The sequence below is a fragment of the Talpa europaea genome (genome assembly GCF_964194135.1).
Source record: "Talpa europaea genome assembly, chromosome: 11".
Taxonomy (NCBI): domain Eukaryota; kingdom Metazoa; phylum Chordata; class Mammalia; order Eulipotyphla; family Talpidae; genus Talpa; species Talpa europaea.
In genome coordinates this window covers 90,061,246-90,084,443 of record NC_140078.1, presented here as the reverse complement: position 1 = coordinate 90,084,443, position 23,198 = coordinate 90,061,246, and the positions used below count along the sequence as shown (strand labels likewise).

Sequence of the window (23,198 nt, the reverse complement as noted above, 5' to 3'; positions counted from 1 at the left end):
TGAAATTAAGTCTTTGTCCTTTTGTTTGGCACTAAGAAAGCTTATTGAGGTGAGGGAATTCAGTAGCAATGTGAAAAGCCAAGCAAAAACAACAAAAAACAAAAAGATTTTGTACCCAGAAATTGACTTCCTGCTACCTTATGATTCCTGGAAAGATGCTCATTTACTTGGGGAATCTGTTGACATATATAGAATTTTTCTGTTAGGTGTTGTCAGTATCTTTCTCTCATTCAGCTAAATAAATCTCAGATACTTTTGATTGAATTTCTTGATAAGAATGATTATAGATGATATGACATCAGAGTCCTTGCAAATACAAATCAATGTTTTTATCAGTCAGTTTTCAGAAGAAATTTTATTTCACACCCAAACTCTAGTAAGAATTCACTGTTCTTTTACTTGAAATTAAATTAGATGGGAGTGTTCTGTAGAAAGATTAAATTAATCCATTGCTTCTTTTAAAAGCTCATAATTTTGAATAATAATCTTTTGGGAGGGTAAGTTTGCTGAAATTGAATGAGTGGTAGAAAAGAGCTTAAAGTCTAGTGGATTGGTTCAATGAAAGACATGCTAGCAGTCTCTTTATTAAAATTTTGGTAATAATTTCCAAGAACATCATTCTGTGTCAGCTACTATGTTGATATTACAGCAAAATTATCCTGTGAAACAAATCAGATTTCATTGTTCAAAGGTTTTTGCCCTTTTCAGTCCAGGATTTTGGTTTTTCTCTTTGATGCCTCAGGATTGAAGTAGGCAGAGGGTTTTAACATGCAGCCTCTCTGTCTTGTCACTTTTAATCTACTCTGTTCTGAGTCAAGATTCCCTCTGGGTTGTCCTGATTTCTAATAAGGAAAAGGAAGAGACTTTTTGTGAATAGAGAAATGTCTGTTCTTTTGCTAATAACCATTGAACGTGCTGATGTGTAGGGGTTCAGAATTAGTCTGACTGCTTTGCTACATGAATAAATTGCCTCTCCTCCTTTTAAGGGTGTGAATAACTTTGTGCAGTATAAATTTAGTCACCTGCCATCCAAAGAAAGGCAAACAATAGTTGAGCTGGCAAAGATGTTCTTAAATCGCATCAACTACTGGCATCTGGAGGCACCATCTCAACGAAGGCTGCGATCTCCCAATGATGATATTTCTGGATATAAAGAGAACTACACCAGGTAATCAGATGATCAGTTCTTTTCTTTCATCCCCATAGAGCCAAGGGCAGACACAAAATTGCTACTTGTTTCTGCAAGCAGAGGGTTGCCCTCTTATCACGGTGGCAGTATCATTTCAGAGAGACTCTCTGTATAATTTAACTCCCTTAACTTCGACTTTTCATAATAGCACAGTGTTTTAGAGGAGGAGATATCCAAGTTTTTCGTTCATTCATTCATTCATTATTTATTTATTTTTAAGGATTTATTTATTTATTTATACAAGCACTGGGTACAGTCAGAAACACGGGAGGGTGAGAGAATTCACCAGAGCCAGAGCGGGGTACAGAACAAGCAGACTGATGAAATACAGTGCTAAGGGGAGCAGCGGGCGTGGCAGGAGAGGTCTGTCGCACCAAGTGGGACCTTCACCAGTGGCCGGGGATTGAACCGGCGCTGGAGAGGGTGCGGTCAGCTTCGCAACCCAGCGCTCAACCGCTGCGCCACCGGGGAGGCCCTGTTTACTTTGTTTTAAAAGGTTTATTTTTATTTATTTATGCATACAAGAGCTGGAGTATAGGCCAGAGGTGTGTGTGTATATGGGGTAGGGGGGTGGGGTGAGAGGATTCACCAGAGACAGAACAGGGAACAGAACAGGCAGATTGACTGAAATACACTGCTGAGGGGAGCAGTGGACTAGTCAGGAGAGGTCTGCTGCACCACGTGGGTCACCTCCCTGGCTGGGGATTGAACTCGTGCTGCAGTGGCTGCAGATAGCTTCATAGTGCTGTGTCTTAATCGCTTGAGCCACCAGGGTGGGCCCCCCTCTACTTTTTAATGTGACCAATGGGACAGTACATGTGGCCTGGGTTGTGTATCTATTGAACATTGCTGATAGAGATGACTATACTGTGACTCTGCAAGTGTTACATGAGAACCTCACTCATTTAAAAAGAATCAATTATGAATAAATAGTGTTAAAGAATTCTTTAAAGAGGGACAGATCACCAGCATCATGATGGAACTAATATCCTTATACATGTAGCCTTCCATTCTTTGACCCTTTAAACCAGTACTTAATATTAGCTGTAATGAAAAGAAATACCAAATTTTTGAGTCCTTCCCCCCATTTTACTGGCTACAGCTTGGTAGTCCATCAAGCTGATAAACCAGCTTTTACCTAATCATTTCCCTATCAGTGGAGATTCAGATGCTGTACATATTCTCATTCTTAAATTGTATGTACATTTTTTCCTATAGTGGGAATTTGTTTTTATTGTATATCAACTATAGAATCATAAAATCTAACTCAAATTTTCATTGAAGTTCGAGATTATTTGGATTATCCATTCTGTATACCTTTTTATAACTTTTCCCCATTTATATTTTATTGACATATCAAGCTTACATCAGGGATATGATGGAGCTTATCTATATAAGCTTATATATATGTACACACACATACACACACGTCTATGTAGTGTCTTTTGTCAGCCTATTAAAGAACACTTGTACCCAGGTTGTTTTTTGTATCAGCAGATGATTTGTAGGAATGGTTATAGTTTAAGATAAGCTTTCCCCTCTGATCACTGACCTGATTTAATGTGTTATACCTTCTTATCCATTCTGCCCCCCTTTTGCAATATATACAATTTGAGTTATAAAATATTTTCTCCTAGTCACTGACTTTCATAATAATTTCATATTTCTTCAAAATCAGTTTTTAAATTGTATCTTTACTTCTACATATTCATTTAGAGTTGCACATTGTAATAGCTCCTAAATTATTGTATGTGTTGTTTATGATTGGAGTGGAGATAATAAACCTCTAAATATATATATATATCTTTTAACCTTGTCTGTGAGCGATCAACCAAGCCAAGTATTTGTCAAAACCAAATCCCTGAAAGTATTTGCTGCCCTTAGCAGAGAATAATTGTTTCATCAAGAAGGAGAATTAAATGCAAAGCTGCATGGGAGATACTACTCTATTTTAGAAAGCAGCACAAAAATGCTGGGTTGCACTTGAGAATTGGGAGGTACTTATAAATACTTATAAATGCAAGAACTGGGAGGTACCTATAAATGCTTAAGGAGTAGTCAAAATAAAAACTGAGTTTTGGAATGAGCAATGGGCTTGAATCATGGTTCCATTGCTCCCCAACTCTGTGAGCTTTAGACCAATCACTTCGTCTCCTTGACCTTCAGTTTCTTTTTCTGTTCCAGTCTTGTGAGTGTCATGAGCGTCCCATGGGTGGCTATGCGTAGGGGCTGGCGTACAGAAGGTGCTGGGGAGAAGCCAGTCACTGTTTTCTTCCCACACACACTATTCTCTCAAACTCAGTCGCTGCCAACATGGGACTGTGAACTTAGTGCATTACATGTACAATTGCATGAGAGTAATTATTTGGGTATCACTCTAGAAAAACTAAAGTAACAAGGAACAGAAAGGCAGCAGCAGAATCCTCCTAACCCAGTGTCCTGAGCTGACAGCTAAAGGCAGAAGAGTGGAGTCTGACAGTGGTGAAGAGAAACCCGCTGAGAGACTGAAATGAATATGCCCTGATGAGTTCTGAAACCTGCTGATTTCTAGGTGGAATGAAGCCCAAGAACCTCTGTTAATAATAAATAAGGAAATGAAGGTAGAGAACAATCAACTCCCCCGCATCCTCACCATCTCACCATGTTGTTGAAGAAAGGGAAGTAGAGAGAACCTGTAAAAATGTTGAGAATCAATAATTGTTTCAGAGTAAAACCTCATTGTCATGACTACTTGGGGATTTAAAAAACCACCCACCACTACAACATCTGATACTGATCTTCTCAAAAGTGGGTAATATTACAGGCTGCAGGTACCACTAAGCTTTATCTTGATATGTAAGTGAGCCTCAGGACTTGTAATGCTGGTTCAGCATATAATTTACAGCAGTTGTAGCAAATAGAACAAAGGGACTGAAAACTTCTAGAACGCAACGTCAGCATGAAAATGAGGTGAAATAGGATTCTCTGTAGAAAACCCTGGACTCAGAAAATAATTATGTTCATGACAGAGGTAACTTGTACAGATTTGTCCAGTAAGAAATTAGATGCAGATTGAACAGGGCTGCTTAAATTACTTATACTCCTCACTGAATAAGGAAAAGTAAAAATATTTTATAGGTGGAAAATATCTCACATTAATGTTAGCATATACTTAATGGTTAATATTAGTCATTAATATAGGTAGATAGTAAATATCCATTATATATGTATATATATGTATCTTCCCAGAAGTCACTGTGGTTTGAAAAACAAATCTGAGGGCCTCCCTGGTGGTCCAAGGGGCTAAACACAGCACTACGAAACTATCCACAACATGAGTTCGATTCCAGGCCAGGGAGGTGATTCATATGGCGCAGCAGACCTCTCCTGTCTTGCCTGCTGCTCCCCTCAGCAGTGTGTTTCAGTCAGTTTGCCTGTTCTGCTTCCCACTCTGTCTCTGGTGAATACTCTCACTCCACCCCAGTTCTTGTATGCATAAAAAAATAAATCCTAAACAAAAAAAGAAAAACAAAACTGAGCAAATATTTCAGAATTCCCTGAATCCCATGAAGAAATAAACTGAAAATAATGTCAGAAGAATATGACTTCTTAAAATACATCTGACCAACTGAATACGCAAAATGGAAGAGGCAAATAATAAGTTGTGCTCAAGTATTCCAATTCTGTTCACATTTTATTTTTATTTATTTTTTTTAAAGAGGCATGTATTTTTATTTATTTATTTGTTTGTTTGTTTGTTTGTACATGCACTGGGTACAGTCAGAAACGCGCGGGAGGGTGAGAGAAATCACCAGAGCCAGAGCAGGGAGCAGAGCAGGCAGAAGGACCGAAGTACACTGCTGAGGGGAGCAGCGGGCGGCAGGAGAGGTCTGCGCACCATGTGGGACCTTCCTCCAGTGGCCGGGGAGCAGCCGGGGATCGAACCTGCACCGCAGAGGCCGCGGGCAGCTTTGCAACCCAGCGCTCAACCACTGTGCCACTGGGGAGGCCCTTTGTTCACATTTTAAAGAAAGCAAGGTGTTTGCAAATCATCATGATGCCATCAAAAATCTGAAATATTTGAATAATCATAAATTGCAAACACATGCTATCTCAGTTAGGCATATAAAAATGACTGAGTTTTATCCTTTTGTGTCTTTTAGGAGTCCTGATACCACTCATTCAGGAAAGACCTTTTCCTACAGCTAAATCTTTGGAGGATGTGTGTGTGCAGAAACATTTTCTTTTTCTGTCTCCTGCACTCAGTGATCCTATCATTTATTAAAACAGCACCCAACACACCTCATACCCAGTCAGTCTCCTAATCTACCAAACTCATTACAGATTCATAAAATAGATTAATCTTGGAAGTGAAATCTATGCTTCCCTCCTAAGATGACCGAATTATCTGTTTATACCTTTGGACAACATTTTATGACTTTATAATAATACTTATTACCTGCTATCACTGTAGCAGAAATAACATCAGTCTGCAATAGTCTCAGACACCTGTGACCCTTCCATAGGCGGAGTGCTTTGGAGCCATCAGCACTGCCCAGCAGATAGATAATGTGAGCCACAAGTGTGAGTCACATATGTAACTTTGAATTTCCTTTTGCAAGTAGCTATTTTAAAAAGTAAACAGACCCTAGACATTACCTTTAATAATGTTTATATATAAAACATCCCTATATGTAATGGTGTATATAAAAACATCGTTTCACCATGTATTCAGCATGAAGAATTAGTAATGATGAATCTTTACTTCCTTTTTATTGAAAAAAAATTATTTACTTATGTATACAAGAACTGGGGTGCAGGCTGCCAGAGGTGTAGGGAGGTGAGAGGATTCACCAGAGACAGAGTGGGGAAAACAGGCTGATTGACTGAAATACACTGCTGAGGGGAGCAGCAGGCAAGACAGGAGAGGTCTGCTGGGCCATATGGGTTAGCTCCCTGGCTGGGAATCAAACTCATGCTGCACTGGCTGTTGATAGTTTCATAGTGCTTAGACTTAACCCCTTGCGCCACCAGGGAGGCCCCTTTACTTTCTTTTTTAATACTAAGTCTTACTAATTCAGTGCCAGAGTGTATTTTCACGTCTGCACTTATTCATTCACTCACTAAATTTTAACTGATTAAAGCTTAAATGGAGTCCAACCAAAATAATAAAGTTAGGTGTAATGAAACAGTTTCATATGGTTTCCATTTAAAAGTGAATTTTATATTGGCTAAAGTTAAATAAAATTATAAATTAAGCTCCTCAGTTGTATTAAACACATTTCAAGTGCTCAGCAGTTATAGGTAACTGGGTAGCTACTGTATCAGGTCTAATAATTCCCTTTATCCTAATCCTTTAAGTCTTCCATTGCAGAAGATTGCATATATTTTTACTCCCAACTTTTCCAAAAAATTTGTGATAGCCTATGTCTCTTAAAACTCGACTTCTGAGTACTAAGATTTGTGACCATTTAATTCTTAAATTTTTATTTTCATTATTAGCTTTTGGGGAACTGGCTTCCCTTCAGTGCCACATATTCTTTTACCTCCATGAAGTGGCCACAGACTAACCTCCAACAAGGATTGTCTTTGAAGATGATGAATTTCTGTATGAAATCTCCTATGAATTACAAAAGAAATGCACTTCCCAGCTTTTCTTGCTTTTGATATTACTGTTACCCACTTGACAGGATACACAAAAAACATTGAAGCTGCCCAAGTTTGTATTATAATCATAATATTGGGTGTAAAATTTACATTTGGGTATAACTCATTAAGACAGAAGTTGAGAGGGCAGAGGCAGGAAGCAGGGTTTTAATGTTAATTTTTATCAAGAACAGATGAACTAGGGCCTCCCCGGTGGCACAGTGGTTGAGCGCTGGGTTGCGAAGCTGCCCGCGGCCTCTGCAACGCCGGTTCGATCCCCGGTTGCTCCCCGGTCACCGGAGGAGGGTCCCGCATGGCGCGCAGACCTCTCCTGCCGCCCGCTGCTCACCTCAGCAGTGTAGTTCAGTCCTTTTGCCTGCTCTGCTCCCTGCTCTGGCTCTGGTGAATTCTCTCACCCTCCCGCGCTTCTGACTGTACCCAGTGTATAAATAAATAAATAAATCTTATAAAAAAACCAAAAAACAAAACATGAACTAACACTAATGAGAGTTTTCTTCCTCAAAGATGAAACACCACAATGGGACCTCCCTGGTGGCGCAGGCTTAAGGTCTCAGTGCTATCAGGCTATTGCCAATCACTGAGGTTGATCCCTTACCAGGGAGCTAATCCACATGGCCAGCAGACCTCTCCTATCTCGCCCGCCCACTCCTCTGCAGTGTGTTTCAGTCAGTCCGCCTGTTCTGCTCCCCACTCTGTCCTGGTGAATCCTCTCACTCACTGCATGTCTGGTCTACACCCCAGTTCTTGTATGCATACATAAATAAAAATAAATCCTTAAAAAAAAAGATGAAACATCACTACTACTGCACACATGGGAAACAAGAAGTATACAGAATAAATTAAAAAAAAAGTCAGTGAGCATGAAGAAATTAATATTATTGCTCTCCTTATTGAGGGGATCACAATTCCTTGGGAACTTCCCACAGCAGTCTCTCCCACTGTGAAGGAGATTAGGAAAGCACACAGGGAGAAGGATTAATTTTAGCAAAGCAGCCCTCCCTGGAAGAGGATGATTGGGATCTGCCACCAAGAAATAAGCTTCCATGCAGTGAAGCTTCTGGCCCTTCCCTGGTTTGCTGCCACACTTAGTGGCCCCCTGTGACCTGCCATCTCTGGAACACCCAAAAAGGAAACAGGATGGATTTTGAATACACTTTGATTTTCTGGTTTCTCTTGGCTGAGTGAGCCCTGTAAAGTGTACGCCCTGTGTGACTGGTGTACCCCAGCACTGTGGTTAGATCTCAAGAAAACCTGTCCCTAGTGGCCCGCTGGGCCTGGGCGCTTCTCCAGTGCTGTACGATGCCAAAGCGCATTTCTGACGTTGAGTCTGAGTCACTGAGAAATGGACCTAAGCGACAGATGGTGGAAAGTTATTATTTCCTGCGTTTTGACTGAGTTTTGAACAGTCTCGAAGATCTTTATCTTCCCACCAAAGCTTCAGGGGTCCAAATGCTGTGTAGGCATTTTCAAGACACCTTCCATTTCACACAGAGGACTAGATGGCAGAGTTCTGATTCTTTCTCTAAAGGGACTTCCTTTAATTTCTTCTTTAATTTAAACTGTCAGTTGTGTACCAGAAACTTTCTGTGCAGTCTCTCCTTTAATGCTCTAACAACCCAGTGAAGCAGGTATTGTCCTCACTTTACAGGTCAGGAAATGAAGACTTAAGAACATAATTAAATTTTGCCATGTCATGCAGCCTGTAAAGTGACAAAACAAGGGTTGTATCCTGGGGCTGTCTGACAGCGGGGACCCACTGCAGGGTGCGGCAGGATGGAGTGATTTAAATGGAATTGGACCCAAGGGGTTGTGTGAAGCCAGCTAATCGAACCCCCAAGTTTCACGGGCTGGGCGTGATACCATTGCTTGTCTCTGCAGAAGGAGTTTCTTCTACCAAGCTTAATGGCCTGAGAGTCACCAGAATTTGGATATTTCAGATGCTCTGGGAGGAGGGGGCAAGCTCAAGGATACTGACGGTGCTTATCTCCTGTCGTCCCAGGTGGCTGTGTTACTGCAATGTGCCACAGTTCTGTGACAGTCTACCTCGGTATGAGACCACCCAGGTGTTCGGGAGGACACTGCTTCGCTCGGTCTTCACCGTGATGAGACGACAACTCCTGGAACAAGCAAGACAGGAAAAAGATAAGCTGCCGCTCGAGAAACGAACTCTAATCCTCACCCACTTCCCAAAGTAAGGAAGCGCTCTGGGGATTTTTGCTTGACCCCAGAAATTGAGATTGGTAAATACATGCGAAAGCCTGCCTAAGTAACGTGCCCGGGAGTGACAGGTGAAGCATCCCAGGGAGGGGGAAGGGAGCCTCTCCTTCTTCACACCCTCCGTGAGGCTGATTGGGGGTCTCCAGCCCACCTGTTCTTGGCTTGCCTATGTGTTGAGTGCAGCCGCCTCCCTCACCCCCGCCTCATCTCACCTGGGTCATTGTCTCAGAGTCTTGTAGAACAGAGGGATGTTTTGCTGTGTGAAGTAGCTGCCAGGGAGCGAGAGGAAGATAAGGGAGAATCTATAGACCCTAGTTGCCTGAGAAGTGGTGCAAGAGAACTCAGTGGCTGGTCTTTCCTTTTCCAGTTCACCAACCCTTCCTAAGATGCGGACTCAGTCCTGCCTCAGCCGTAGCAGGCCTGCCCCTTACTCTTTGTAAACTAGACCTCAAGAACAGGGTTGGACAGGCCAGAGATCCATCCCTCTCAGAAGATCTGTACTCTGTGCTCAGGTATTCCAGCATGTAAATAATCATATATTTTTTTCAAATGAAGGAAGCCTGTCAAAGGACTAACAAGTTGCAGTTTGACACTGTTTACTGGGAAATGCATTTTCAGTGTTAAGAACTAGTGTGAAGAGTGAATATGAGCTAAGAGGCTGACTGCTGGGTGAGAGAAACCAAGGGTGCAGTTGGCAACTCATCATGGGGCAGTCACAACAAGACAGGTCGCTTCGTGGTTGTCATTCTGTTGAGAATGGAACTTAATTGGGGTGTGTGTGTAGAAGTAATTGGAAAAGACTTTCTAGGTGTGATAGAGCATAATACCCCTGTACCCTTCTTACCCCCACCTCCCATATTCCTCACCTTTGAGAACTAAGTAGAGCATAGAGGGTATGTTAGAGTCTGTGACCAAAGATGGACAAAGCCCTGTTTCATTTGAGAAACTAATTCTTGTCTTTTAGATTCCATTACTGGATGACCCAATTTGTTGTTCATGAAAAAACAGTTTTAATTTTTAAAAGTAAATTTCAAAACAACAATTGGTTTGAAAGAAAACAATTGGTTTTCTGAGTTGCAGTTTAATACAAATCCTCAGCTTCAGATAGAGGGCGTCACAGAGAATGCTGATACGTTTCAGTGAATATATGTTTGTACATACATCCTAGCTTCCTGATTTTCAGTATTTTCTGAACTCCAATTTGGGTACTGCCCCTAAGTGGGTTCTGAACTCTGGGCATGCTTGTGTGTCACACGAGTCTCAGATCCTTTCCTTAGAGATTAACTTTCTTATTTATTCTGTTTGCCACAGGCTCAGCATTTTATATTTTCAGATTACAGTTGTCATTCTGTCTCTCAGCCAAGGGACAAAGAGGACCCCCCCCCCCCACTTTTTATGGTGCTTGAAGAGAAATTTTAATTACTTTGCATAGTACTATTTTTTTTCCATAGCAAATTCATTTTGCTTCTTTCATATATTTGCTAATTATAGTGTGTTTTGTTCCGTCAACCCATAGTGCTGGCATGCTTGTGCTGTTGAGCTAAAAAATCAGTGCTGCTTTCTTTTCTTCTCTATTACTAATGGTAGCATAAAACTACCACCCACTTCTCCTTTTCAAGGAAGCTGACAACATTGGAGGCTGCTGGGGATTTGTACCTACCTATTTGGCAGCAGAATCACACGCGCTGAAGCCTTAGGTGCTGCTTGAGCCTTGAAGCCTTAGATGCTGCTTGGGTGCTGTCTCAGTGCGAGGTTGCTGTGATTCTCAGATGCATTTTCAGAGCTTGCATCCTTGTCTTCCTACTGTTCAGATGTTGCCCTTTCTTCCATTGGTTTTAACTTGTGCCTTTCCATTCCATCCACCTGTTAATAAGGTGGTTTTAAAAAGCTTTAGTATCTATATGTCAAAGAGAGAAATGCACATGTTGACGAAAATTTGGTTAAAAGAAAAAGAAGCCAAAGATCACCCATAACCCAGATAGTTCCGTTTTCCCTCCATATACTATAATCTTTTTTACACAGTTTTGTATTCTGTGTATTGTTGCATTGACAACACTGCACTGACAAGCGGGAGTCATGGAGCAAGCTGTGGGATGCAGGGTGCTGCTCGAAGACCAAGATCCTGGCCTTTTTATTGATAGAAGAATTATCCAGCATCAGTTGTAAGGGGAGGGAGGACAAAGAGAGAAAAGGGAAGGGTGAAACTAGCTAATGTGCTGTCATCTGTGGTCTCAGGCGTCATAAGTCTGCCTCCCAGGCACTGCTCATCTGCTTGATGACTTGGTATTGTAATTGAAATCAAGCCCTGGATCCCCCAGCCATGGTTTCAGTCTTATCAACAAGGTGTTCCACTGATCAGCTTCTGGGGTCCCTTGTTAGACATCAGCCAACAGTCCCCTGGACATTTCTGGTCTTACCTCGTGATGTGTAAGTCAGGAGTAAGTTTATGCATCAGTCAAAAGTCCCCTGGGCATTCACAGTCATACCTCACGCATGATGCATACCCCTTCCAGGGTGGTCAAGCTGTCTGCTCTTCATTGATTTGAAAGGCACCTCGCAGGGTTGAGCTCCTATAACTGATTGACCTGGGCAGTTCTGACTTTGGATAGGAATGCAGAACCATAGGTGACAAAAATGGTGGCCGAAAGGCTGCTTAGGAGTAGCAGACCCACTGTATATATAAAAAGAATGCTCTCATGTCAATATATGTGACTGTTCTTTATTATAATGAAAGAAATACACACACACACACACACATCCATATACTATATAATACCCATCCAGATAATAATTATTTTTCTAAATTTTTAAAAACATTCTTCACTGGTGAGGGCTTGTGAAGTGTTTGGATTGTATATTACAGTACCAGAAGTGTAGATTTGCATTCATATTTTAACTATATTTCTTCAATTTTTGTGTAGATAAGATTTATCTAAGATATTTACCAAAATTTAGTTCCCTGAGTCCACTTTCAAAGACTTTGATTCAATGAGCCCATGGGGCTTTGCACATTGATGTCTTACAAGGTCTCCAGGTGATGTCTATGGACTACCCAAACTCAGATCCATTTAGTTTATAATGTGAAACAGTGCAGGCAAATAGCAGGCACTCAATAAATATTCGCAGCTTTCATGATGGCGGTGACAGTGATCAAGACAGCTACGTGAGGGCTGAAATCTTGCTCTGAGATTCACTAACTAGCACTAATGTGTCCCCACCGATGTGCTGCTCGGTGGATGTGCACAGACTAGATTGTGTCAATTGATGCAGAGTAAAAAGAGGATAAATTTGTGGGAATGCATTTCTGTATTTGAACATACCAAGACTGCCCAACTCAGTCATCACCTGAGCTGTAATTCACCACTGCATTTCTGAGTTGCAGGTAAGATGCTGATGGTAGGTGATTGCCACAGCTGGTGAGGGCTTCTGTCCCTCTGATTGTGCATTATTTCTGATCTGACTTGCTTTTACTCTTGTGTCTAGGTTTCTGTCCATGCTAGAAGAGGAAGTTTATAGTCAAAACTCTCCCATCTGGGATCAGGATTTTCTCTCTGCCTCTTCCAGAACCAGCCAGCTAGGAATCCAAACAGGTAAATTTCTTTTTGCATAAGTCAGAGAACAACCAGGAAGTGTTAGCTCACTCTGCATATATTTGTGTTTCTTCATCAAGAAATTGAAGACTAGAGCCAGCAAAAAAAAGTAAACACTTGGCAAATCCTGCGTCTGCATCTCTGTTAATGAGGAGAGCACGTGCAAATCCAACAGTTCAAACAATAGCAACTACTTCTACTGTTGGCTTTGCTTAGCTTGCACATTACAGTTTTATGGAAGGCATAAAATACCAGGCGGCTCAGTTATGTAGTCACACGCTAGATCTTTTTAAAGACACTCAGTTGCAACCAAAGACCAGATATAGCTAGAAATCATGTCTCGGTCTGGCTCTCAATCTCTGATGTCTGTTTTGTGCATCAAATGACTCTCAGGGATAATGATAGGCTGGTGGGTGGAAGAGAGCCACCTTGAGTCTCAGGATGTGAAATACTTCCTCGTGGGGACAGAGCATCCTTGCCATTGCCTTGATGCCACTGGCATTTGTCAGTTGGGAAGATGTGCCTTCTGGGGCCACAGTGACCTTATAGAATTCTTTGACATTAGAAAGATTCAGAGAATTTGGGTAAGAAATGCCAAAGCAGTAGTTTTTTTCATGTGGCTGTGGGGAAAGACCATGCAGGATTTTTTTTTTTTTTTTTTTTTTTTTTTTTGGTGGGACCCTCGCTGGTGGCCGGGGATTGAACCAGTGCTACAGAGGCTGTGGGCAGCCTCGCAACCCAGTGCTCAACCACTGTGCCACCAGGGGAGGTCCCCATGCAGGATTTTGATGTTGGACTTTAAAAAAAAAAAAAAAGATTTTTAAAAAAAAAATTTTTTTTTTTTAAGATTTATTTATTTATGCATATAAGAGCTGGGGTACAGGCCAGAGATGCGGAGGGTGAGAGGATTCACCAGAGACAGAGCGGGGAACAAAACAGGCAGATCTACTGAAATACACTGCTGAGGGGAGCAGTAGGCGAGACAGGAGAGGTCTGCTGCGCCATGTGGGTTGCTCTCTGGCTGGCCAGGGATCTAACTCGTGCTGCAGAGGCTGCGGATTGCTTCATAGTGTGGTGCTTAACCCCTTGCACCACCAGGGAGGCCCTATTTTATTTATTTATATACACAAGAACTCGGGTGTGGGTCAGAGGTGCAGGGTGGGGAGTGTAAGAGGATTCACCAGCCTCATGTGTACCACCTCCAGGAAAGATAACTTTATGCTTGCTTTTTTTTTTCCCCAAAAAAGTGAAGTACCATTTACATACTGTAAAAGTTACCCTCTTTAGTACATGGTTCTGTGCTTTTTTTTTCTTCTTTTTTTAGATTTACTTATTTTTGCATACAAGAGGTGTAGGCCAGAGGTGTGGGGGGAGGGGAGCGAGAGGATTCACCAGAGACAGAACGGGGAGCAGAACAGGGTGAATTGAACTCATGCCATGATGGCTGCAGATACCTCAGATAGTGCTGAGACTTACTCCTTTTGCCACCAGGGAGGCCTTCTGGTTTTGTGCTTTTTGACCAGCACATAGAGTAGTGCAACCACCACCACCATCAAATATACAGCAGTTGCATCACCCAGAAAATTCCCCTGTATCACTTTGTAGTCTGTTCATTGACCTACCCACAGCACTGGCAGCCACTGGCTTGTTTTGGGGGGCTATAGTTTTCCAGAATGTTATATGACTGTTGTATAGCTTTTTGTGTGTAGCTTCCATCACAATGCAGCATAATACATTTGAAAAGGTGATTAAAAAAATTTATCTAGAGCCTAAATTTGGATGAAAATAAAATTAACCCTCTGTGAGGCAGAATCATTAAGGAATGAGGTTGTCTGCACGTTTTTAAGTTTAAATCATAGAATATAATTTCATGTTTCTCTGGCCTAAAACCTGCAGGCTTTGGGATCTGTCTGTGTCTATTGCATGTTCCGCCCGGACTTGAGCTGTCAGCACTCACTGGATTGTTTTCTGTGGTTACTGAGCACATTCTCTGTAGCCTTCTACATTCCTGACTTCCACTTGATCACTTAGTGTCTCTCCCACAAACTCCTAATTCATGCCCTGCCCTCCAGCATGGACTGGAGAGCCTTTTATTTGAACTTCCTGGAGCCTTCAGTATAGCCTATTCTTGCTCCTCAAACTTAGCTGCGCCAAGGCATCAGCCATAGAGGTTTAAAATATACTGATTTTCTGAGTCCCACCTCCAGAGAGTGCGATGTGATTGGCCTGGGGTGTGGCCTGGATAGGGAGCCCTAAGTGCCCCAGGTGATTCTGATGTGCAGCAATAGATGAGGATGACTGTGTCATGCAACTCTCATCCCGTGTTAGCCCAGCTCTGATTTTTTCATATTCTGTCTCCTATAATATTACTTCCGGATGTCAGAGATCCAGTTTGGTCACAGTAATAATAACTGATACTTCCGTTAAGTGCTTGCCTATGAAGTTTACCTTGTATCTTTAAGCCTTAGTGCAAACTCCGGGAAGGTGACTTTATTATCCCCTGTACATACATAGATGAGGAATAGACTTGCAGGGGGAGCAACAAGTTGCTCAACATCAGAACTTGTATGTATAGAACCGGGTTTTACACCCAGGTCTAATGCCTGATGTCTACACCATGTTTAGAGCCACAACATTGCCCTGCTTTGGGCATGCATGGCAAATGTGCAGGCAAGCACTTGTGGATGAGTGAAGATCTCTTTCCTCCTTCAGGCAGGGGGACTACGAAGCTGTTCAGCAAGGTCGCTTCTTTTCTGGAGGGTCTCCTGGAGAGGATTTCTCTGTGAGCACACTCCTTGACCCTCACCTTCTTAGAATGCGACCCAGTCTTCCCAGCTTCACACATATTGTGATCACGCAGGCAATCGAGAAGGAAGAGGTTGTCTCTGAGCCTCTGGGAATTTCATGTTTATTTCTGTGGCTATGATTGTCACCCAGTTCAGCTGGATTATTCTTCAGTATTACCTGAAGCTGTCAGAAGCAGGCTGGCTCCTCCTGTTCTGCTGTAATTGCAGTGTGCTCTCTGCAGGGCTGGAGACGGGGGAGAAGAGTATAATCATCTACTTAATTGGCATGTCCACACATCTGTGCAACTGTGATAAATGACATTCATAATGGTAACTGAAGTTTTGCAAGATACTCAGATGTCTTTGGAATTACTAGCTTCCTCTTTGTGTCACAGCAGTCCAGTGTACTTTGCAATTCAGACCGGTATACTGGAAGGAAAACCATAAGGCCTGGTACTTTAGAATGTTCTGAGTCTTGGCAAACCAACTGCTATGCAGCCAGAAGTGCTAATGGTGGTATCTTTCTGTTGCTTGGTTTACTTATTCCATTTCTTTTTGGCTGCTGGGATTCCCCTGCCAACTGAACTGTGGCTGCGTTGAGCCTTCAATGAGCCCTCTCTCTGGGCCTCTCTGCACTGTCATCGTTTGTCTATATGTGACCTTGTCTGTGTCCCTCATAACTCTCACCTCATCAGTTACAAAGCAACAGTGAGCAAAGCAATGTCCCATTTTCTACAATGACTGTAAAAACAAAACCAAACAAAAAAATGTTTTACTTAGCATTTAAATTTACAGAAATTTACAAGAATAGTTCATAGAAATGCTATATGCTGTATATGCTTTACCCAGATTTACTAATTGTTGACACCTGCCACAATTACTCTATACCCCCCATATATGTATATGTGTATGTATATGTATATATATATTCTCTAAACTATTTGAAAATTGCTAACATCTTTTACTGAATTGAGTGGCTGTCACCCAAGAACAAGGAAATTCTCTTACTTCACAACAACGTAGTTGACAAAATAAGGAATTTTCACCTTTATACAGCATTATTGTTTACTCTATAGGCTATCTTCTTCTTTGCCTCTTATCTCGCTTGTGTGGTTTATAGAAATTTTTGCATCATATCAGGTGATGCTGACCTCTTCCCATTATTGTAGATCAAGATCTGTATCAAGATCAGAACTTGTAAGTGATAAAATCAGTTTCACACCTAGGTCTGATTAATTCCTAGCATCTACACCACATTTATAGCCAGAGCTCAAACCGTGTGAGTTTGATCAACTGGGGAAAGTGGTGTTTATTAGGTTTCTCCCTGAGTGGTACCATTTTCCATCTTGTAATAAAAAAAAAAAAAATCTTTTGCGGGGAGATAATTTGAAACTCTCTTGTGTTTGTCAAAATTATATTCACAAAGTTTAACCTGCACAGATGACTCTTCCCTGAATCAGTTACTATACACTGGTTACCACATGTTTGTTTTTCTTTTTCTTCTGACTTTATTGGTATTCTCCTATAAGGAGCTTTAACTTCTCACTTATTCACTCATTTATTATTTTTGTCATTATGGACTGATCTATCCTTATGCTATTTGATGGGTTAAATCCATTCCTGTTTATTATCTTGATGCTTGTGTTGGCTCCATGGCTTTTATTTTAAACAGGCCTTTTTTTTTTTTTTTTGTGGGACCCTCGCTGGCGGCAGGGGAACGAACCGGCACTGTAGAGGCTGTGGGCAGCCTCGCAGCCCAGTGATCAACCCCTGCGCCACCAGGGGAGTCCCCGAAACAGGCCTTCTTTTGTGGTGTTGGGCAAGAATGGGGTGGTCTCCAGGGCCGTTGGTTCCTTATTGCTAAGAAAGGAGTCATCTAACACCTTATTTTTCTTTTCTTTGGGCAGTTATCAGTCCACCTCCTGTGGCTGGGACGATTTCATACAATTCAAACTCATCTTCCACTGAGCAGCTGAATGGAGGGAGCACCAGCCCTTCCTGTAAAGCCTCTTCTGGGCTTGAGCCAAACCCAGGTAACCTTTTAAGGGGGCTTAATAGAGATTGTGACTTGCCTGGAAGCTCCCTCCTCTGAGGCGTGAGCAAGGTAGGCACAAGGGGTTAAGTCTTAGCACTATGAAGCTATCCGCAGCCTCTGCAGCATGAGTTTGATCCCCGGCCAGGGAGCTGACCCACTTGGCACAGCAGACCTCTCCTGTTGTGTCCGCTGCTCCCCTCAGCAGTGTATTTCGGTCCATCTGCCTGTTCTGCTCCCCACTCTGTCTCTGGTGAATCCTTTCACTCCCTGCACCTCTGGCCTAACCTCGGCTCTTGTCTGCATAAATAAATAAAATAAATCTTAAAAATAAATAAAAATTTACTAAGTTTTAATTGTAAAAATAAATACATTTTGTCATGGAAAAAGATGCAGACTGCCATATTTAGTATAATGCGGAAAGTGGCAGAAAGTTCTTTTTGCCTTTGCTTGGCTTGTCCCAGCATGTGACATGTGGGGAAGACATCAATTTTCTATGCCAGTGGCCTTGATTTCTATTACTTTAAGGTGATAAAAGCATTGTGGAAGAGAAAAAGGGTCACTTTATAGTGAAAAATTAAATTTACCAGTAAAATAAAATAGTTCACTAGTATATTTTTTTTAAAGATTTATTTATTTATTTGTTGATTGATTTATTGATTTACACATGCATACATACAAGCCCTGGGTATAGTCAGAAGCACGGGAGGGTGAGAGAATTCACCAGAGCGGGGAGCAGAGCAGGCAGAAGGACCGAAGTACACTGCTGAGGGGAGCAGCGGGCGGCAGGAGAGGTCTGCGCGCCATGTGGGACCCTCCTCCGGTGGCCGGGGAGCAGCCGGGGATCGAACTGGCGCTGCCGAGACTGCGGGCAGCTTCGCAACCCAGCGCTCAAACGCTGTGCCACTAGGGGAGGCCCATAAGTTACTTTTTTTTGACATTTGGTTTCATATGGATCATGTTTTCTGACCACAGAAGGACTGAGTTAGCAGCTAAGAACTAACAATAACTTGATTTGCAAATGCAGAAGCATGTGCCTTCATGCATAGTTCAAGTTAAAAAGTTATCACCTACAGAAAATATTCAGCATGGGTCTGTGGTTGGTAGTTAATGTGACCTTTCCCCTTCTCTATTCTATCTTCTGCCACTCCTTTCCCAGGTAAATGGGGAGTCACCTTCCATACCCTCAGTGTTACTAGAAAACTAGATGCAGTGGAGCCGAGGCCATATGGTTGAGATACTCACTCTTACTGGGTCTCTCCCATGTAGATAGTGGGAATGTGATTATTAGACTTTCTTTTTCATCTTAAAAATATTAGTGGGATTATTTGACATGTGTCATCTGCTTTGTGCTCAAAATCCACCATTGTGTGCCCGTGCCCTTTTACTTTATCACAGGAGATAAGAGGAAAATGAATGACTCCCATGTTCTGGAGGAGGCCAAGAAACCCCGAGTGATGGGGGATATTCCAATGGAATTAATCAACGAGGTCATGTCTACCATCACAGACCCTGCAGCGATGCTTGGACCAGAGGTCAGCAGGGTAAAGCAGGACAATCATCTGGTAGCTTCCATCTGCCCTCCCAGCCACTCCAGGTGGCAGACATGGAGATGTTATTGCTGAGAGTTAGCATATTGTGCTACCCTGATTTGCGTTTAACCTGGTGTCAGGTTGGGGAGGGCAGGCACGGCTGCTGGAGAGGTGACGCCCCTGATGTATATCACATCACAGGGAAACGTGTTAATAATCTCCCACAGCTGAATGAAATACAGATGTCATAACATTTCATCTTCAACTATTTGTGCACGTGTCTCCTTAGAATGAAGCTATTCTTTTACATAACCACAATGCAGATCTCACATTCAGAGATCTGTAAAAGGTTACAGTATTTTCTAACACAGAGGTTGGCAAACTACAGCCTACAAGTCAAATCCATCCCCACTGGCTGTAGACATTTATTGAGACATTGTTCATGGTTGCCTTTGTATTTATAAGAGCAGATTTGAATAATTGAGTCGGGGATAAAAGGTCTACAAAGCCTAAAATATTTGTTATCTGGCCCTTTATAGAAAAGTTTGCTGACCTCTGGCCTAACATGCAACCCACATTCAAATTCCACATGTATCCAAATGATGTCCTTTATAATGTTTATCGCTGTTGAAGGATCTCTCAGAAATTGTGCATTGCACAATTTTCCTTTTATCTTTTCATCTCTTTCATCTCCTTTATCCACAACAGTTCCCCAGCCCTCTTTCTCCCCTTCCCTCCTTTCTTTCTGTTTTTTGAGGTACTAGCATCCTTGAAAACTCCTGGTGACTAGTTTTGCATAATGTCCCTCCATTTGGATTTATCTGATTATTTAATCCTGATTAAGTTCAAAGTCAGGCATTTTGGGTAAAAGCACTGCTGTCATCTCCCTTATATCACAGCCAAGGGCAGAGCAGTTTTAAGCATTTCTGTCAGAGTCCAAGAAATGGAAATTATTTCGCAAAACATCTTTTTAAATTTTTCTAGTGTGACTCTGCTAGCTTAAAGTATCATTTTAAAATTTGTCATGTTTTCTTCGACATAGTATGGTATGAAGGATAATTCAGAGAACTGGAATGTATAATAAAAACATCTCCATAGAAAATTGTCCTTTCTATTTCCTTCTAGATTGCCACCCTTGAGGATTTAAGACTGCAGTACCTTTTATGTACTACCCTTCAGAGATTTAGTCATGTCACAGATTAGCTGTGCTTAATTTTTTCTGCTGCAAGATGTGGATTCAGTCATACATTACAAAATTTGTTGAGTGGATAGAGTGGTGTGCTGGAGTTGGCTTGCAGAGGGCACTCATGGGAATTGTTCCATTTTCAGGGAGTTTGTGAGCTGGTTCTTAAGTGTACTGGTAGCTAAAAATTGACCACAGTGACAGCTTGTCACCTGAGCAGCCACCTCAGATGGTGAAACAAGCAAGTGCTACCCTTTATGACTTTCTCCCCTGGAGGGCTGTGTGTTGAATATTCGTCCGTACATCTGTGGGTGGATTAATAAGACAGGAGTCTAAAGAACTTACACCAGCTTATGTTGCTAGTTAGGGTGGAGGGGATCACAGATACTCCTCTGGAAAAAGCTGACCTCCAAAAAAGAGGAACTAATGATGTTATTGTGCCTGTTGAAATGGTGATCAGAATTGGGGATCTATCATACCGAGGTTCCTCTAAAGCGCAGCTGGATGAGAGTCTTTAAACCAGAGGCTGACAAATGACAAACTCCAGCCCACAAGTCAAAGACAGTCAGTTCCTTGTCTTTATAAATAAAACCTCATTGGAACCCCACTGCACCCATTCGTTTGCAAGTTGTCCTCTACTGGTTTTGCACCATTACAGAGTGAGGAGGTGCCACCAGAGGCCTTGTGACTTGCAAAGTCTAAAATATTTGCTATCTCACCCTTTACAGAAAAGTTTGCTGACTCCTAATGTATGCCAGACATCATCCAATTACTGTATATTACTCTGGTCTCTCAAAATGCTTCATTTGCCTTTCCTTTCTTATGTTCATAATGTGTGTTTGTGACCCCGAAAACCACAAATGAGTCTTATTAGGATCAAGGAGAACATGTTGAAATGTCCTGTCCCCACTGTCTTAAGACAAGAGCTCTGTGAAACTTTTTCCTGTCTCCTGCATCCCAGACCAATTTTCTGTCAGCACATTCAGCCAGGGACGAGGCAGCAAGGCTGGAAGAGCGCAGGGGTGTGATTGAATTTCATGTGGTCGGCAATTCCCTGAACCAAAAACCCAACAAGAAGATCTTGATGTGGCTGGTGGGTCTGCAGAACGTGTTTTCCCATCAGCTGCCCCGCATGCCGAAAGAGTATATCACGCGGCTAGTCTTTGATCCGTAAGTGGCACTTGGTGCTTTCTTCTTTATTTCCATTGCAAATGAAAGACAGAAACTACTTAGATAGTAAAAGTCAGCCAGAGTCACCCTCTGAATCCTGCTGCCTCTCATTACCATGCAGATACAGTAAGGTAATTGCCAGGGCTAACAATATTAAGATTAATCTCAGCAATTCATGTACTTTTGGAGTGAATAATAATACATAATATTTATATTGCTGCTGACTATCCTATGCTTCATTTATTATAGCAGTGAAAGAATATAAACAGTCAAAAAGAGATACCCTTTTTTTTTTTTTCATTGTTAAACTGTTCTTGGGTTTGGTATCTTCATGAGGTACCTGTTGCCCAGGTCTGTAAGCACTGAAAGCATCGGTGGGCTATCAGGCAGGTTAACTTTGGAAATCTGTTGCCTTTAAAAAAAAAACAGCCCACAAACAAAAAACTGAACTTCTCTAATTGAATATATTTAAATACATACAGTCCAATTCCACATTAAAGGATGATTTAGTGAGACAGTGACTAGATAAGCAAGGGTTACTTAGAAAGTCAAGTCTGGTTGATGAGGAACGCCCCATAAAGTTTATTTGTATGACCAAGATAGGTAAAACTTTGACATAATCTTATTCTTTCAGGAAACACAAAACCCTTGCTTTAATTAAAGATGGCCGTGTTATTGGTGGTATCTGTTTCCGTATGTTTCCAACCCAAGGATTCACAGAGATTGTTTTCTGTGCTGTAACCTCAAATGAGCAAGTCAAGGTAAGGGTACCTGAAGGTTTTAGAAGCAAAGCAGAATATGGGGCTTCTCATTAAAGCTACAGAGCTCAGGACAGTCTGTATGTGCCGTGCCCAGAGAAGGTTTCAAGTGGAGTTCAGGACTTTCTGAGATGAGTCTTCTCATTGCGTGTGAGGACAGTAAATGCCTCTGCACCAACCAGATTCTGCCAAGGCTTTGTTGGATTTTGCAATGATGTATAAGGACATCACATAGCCCCAAGTGCATCTCAACCTATGGCAAGTGAAGGGGTGTGTAAAAATAAATTGCAGTGTTTATTTTTAATTTTCACATGCACTTACACACACACACACACACACACACCCTTAGTGACACTGAATCACCAACAGGAATATGGTGTCATGGATTTAGAGAGATTATTTAGGTGGCTTACAATCCAGAAAGATTTCTTATGACCTGTCCTACAGAGGGATAAGGATCAAAGGAATTCTGTAAGGAAAGCATGATAATATTGAATAAACTCATGAATGAATTTCAAAAGTATTTGTGCAGATTTGGGAATGTGTTGTTTTGGGGTCTCTGTGTGTGTGGCTAAGTTACCTTCTTAGTTGTTTTTGGCATAGCGCCTTTCTTTCCGAGGAACTACAGATTATTTTTTGGCATTGCAGTAGTTTTCACAGTCTGCCTGATGTAAACTAGACTCAATTTGCAGAAAGAGCTTTGATCTAAATTATGTTTTCTATCTGTTACTCTTAGGAAAATGGAACCAGGAAATGTGTCCTCAGAGTATTATTTTGGGGAACCTTAAAGAGCATTGTGCAAAAAATAATGTGATTGGTAGAAAGCTAAGCTCACAGGATCAGATAACTGCTGATCCTGATAGTCTCAAGCGACATTATCTAATGAAATAAAATGCCAGGTACAAATGTCGGCTATATATGTAAATTTTCTAATAGCTACATTAAAACAAAAAGTAAATGGAAACAGGGAAAGTTATTTTTATGACTATTTTATTTTACTCATTATATCCAAAGTATTGCCATTGCAACAGGTATTCAGTTTCACAAAGAATTAGTGAGACATTGTCCATTCTTTGTTTTGTACGAAGCCTCTGA

At 41.7% G+C, this 23,198-nt stretch overlaps 1 protein-coding gene across 1 annotated transcript in view; it reads left to right on the top strand.

Moving 5' to 3' along the window:
* KAT2B (lysine acetyltransferase 2B) overlaps positions 1-23,198 on the top strand; it is a gene marked incomplete at both ends in the record, with an annotated part of 90,042 nt that overhangs the window by 48,203 nt on the left and 18,641 nt on the right. Inside the window, 7 exons of the mRNA XM_084248104.1 lie at positions 987-1,168; positions 8,835-9,026; positions 12,536-12,642; positions 17,336-17,461; positions 18,859-18,995; positions 21,137-21,345; positions 21,980-22,106. Of these exons, the coding sequence (XP_084104230.1) occupies positions 987-1,168; positions 8,835-9,026; positions 12,536-12,642; positions 17,336-17,461; positions 18,859-18,995; positions 21,137-21,345; positions 21,980-22,106 (1,080 nt within the window). The remainder of the gene's footprint in view (positions 1-986; positions 1,169-8,834; positions 9,027-12,535; positions 12,643-17,335; positions 17,462-18,858; positions 18,996-21,136; positions 21,346-21,979; positions 22,107-23,198) is intronic.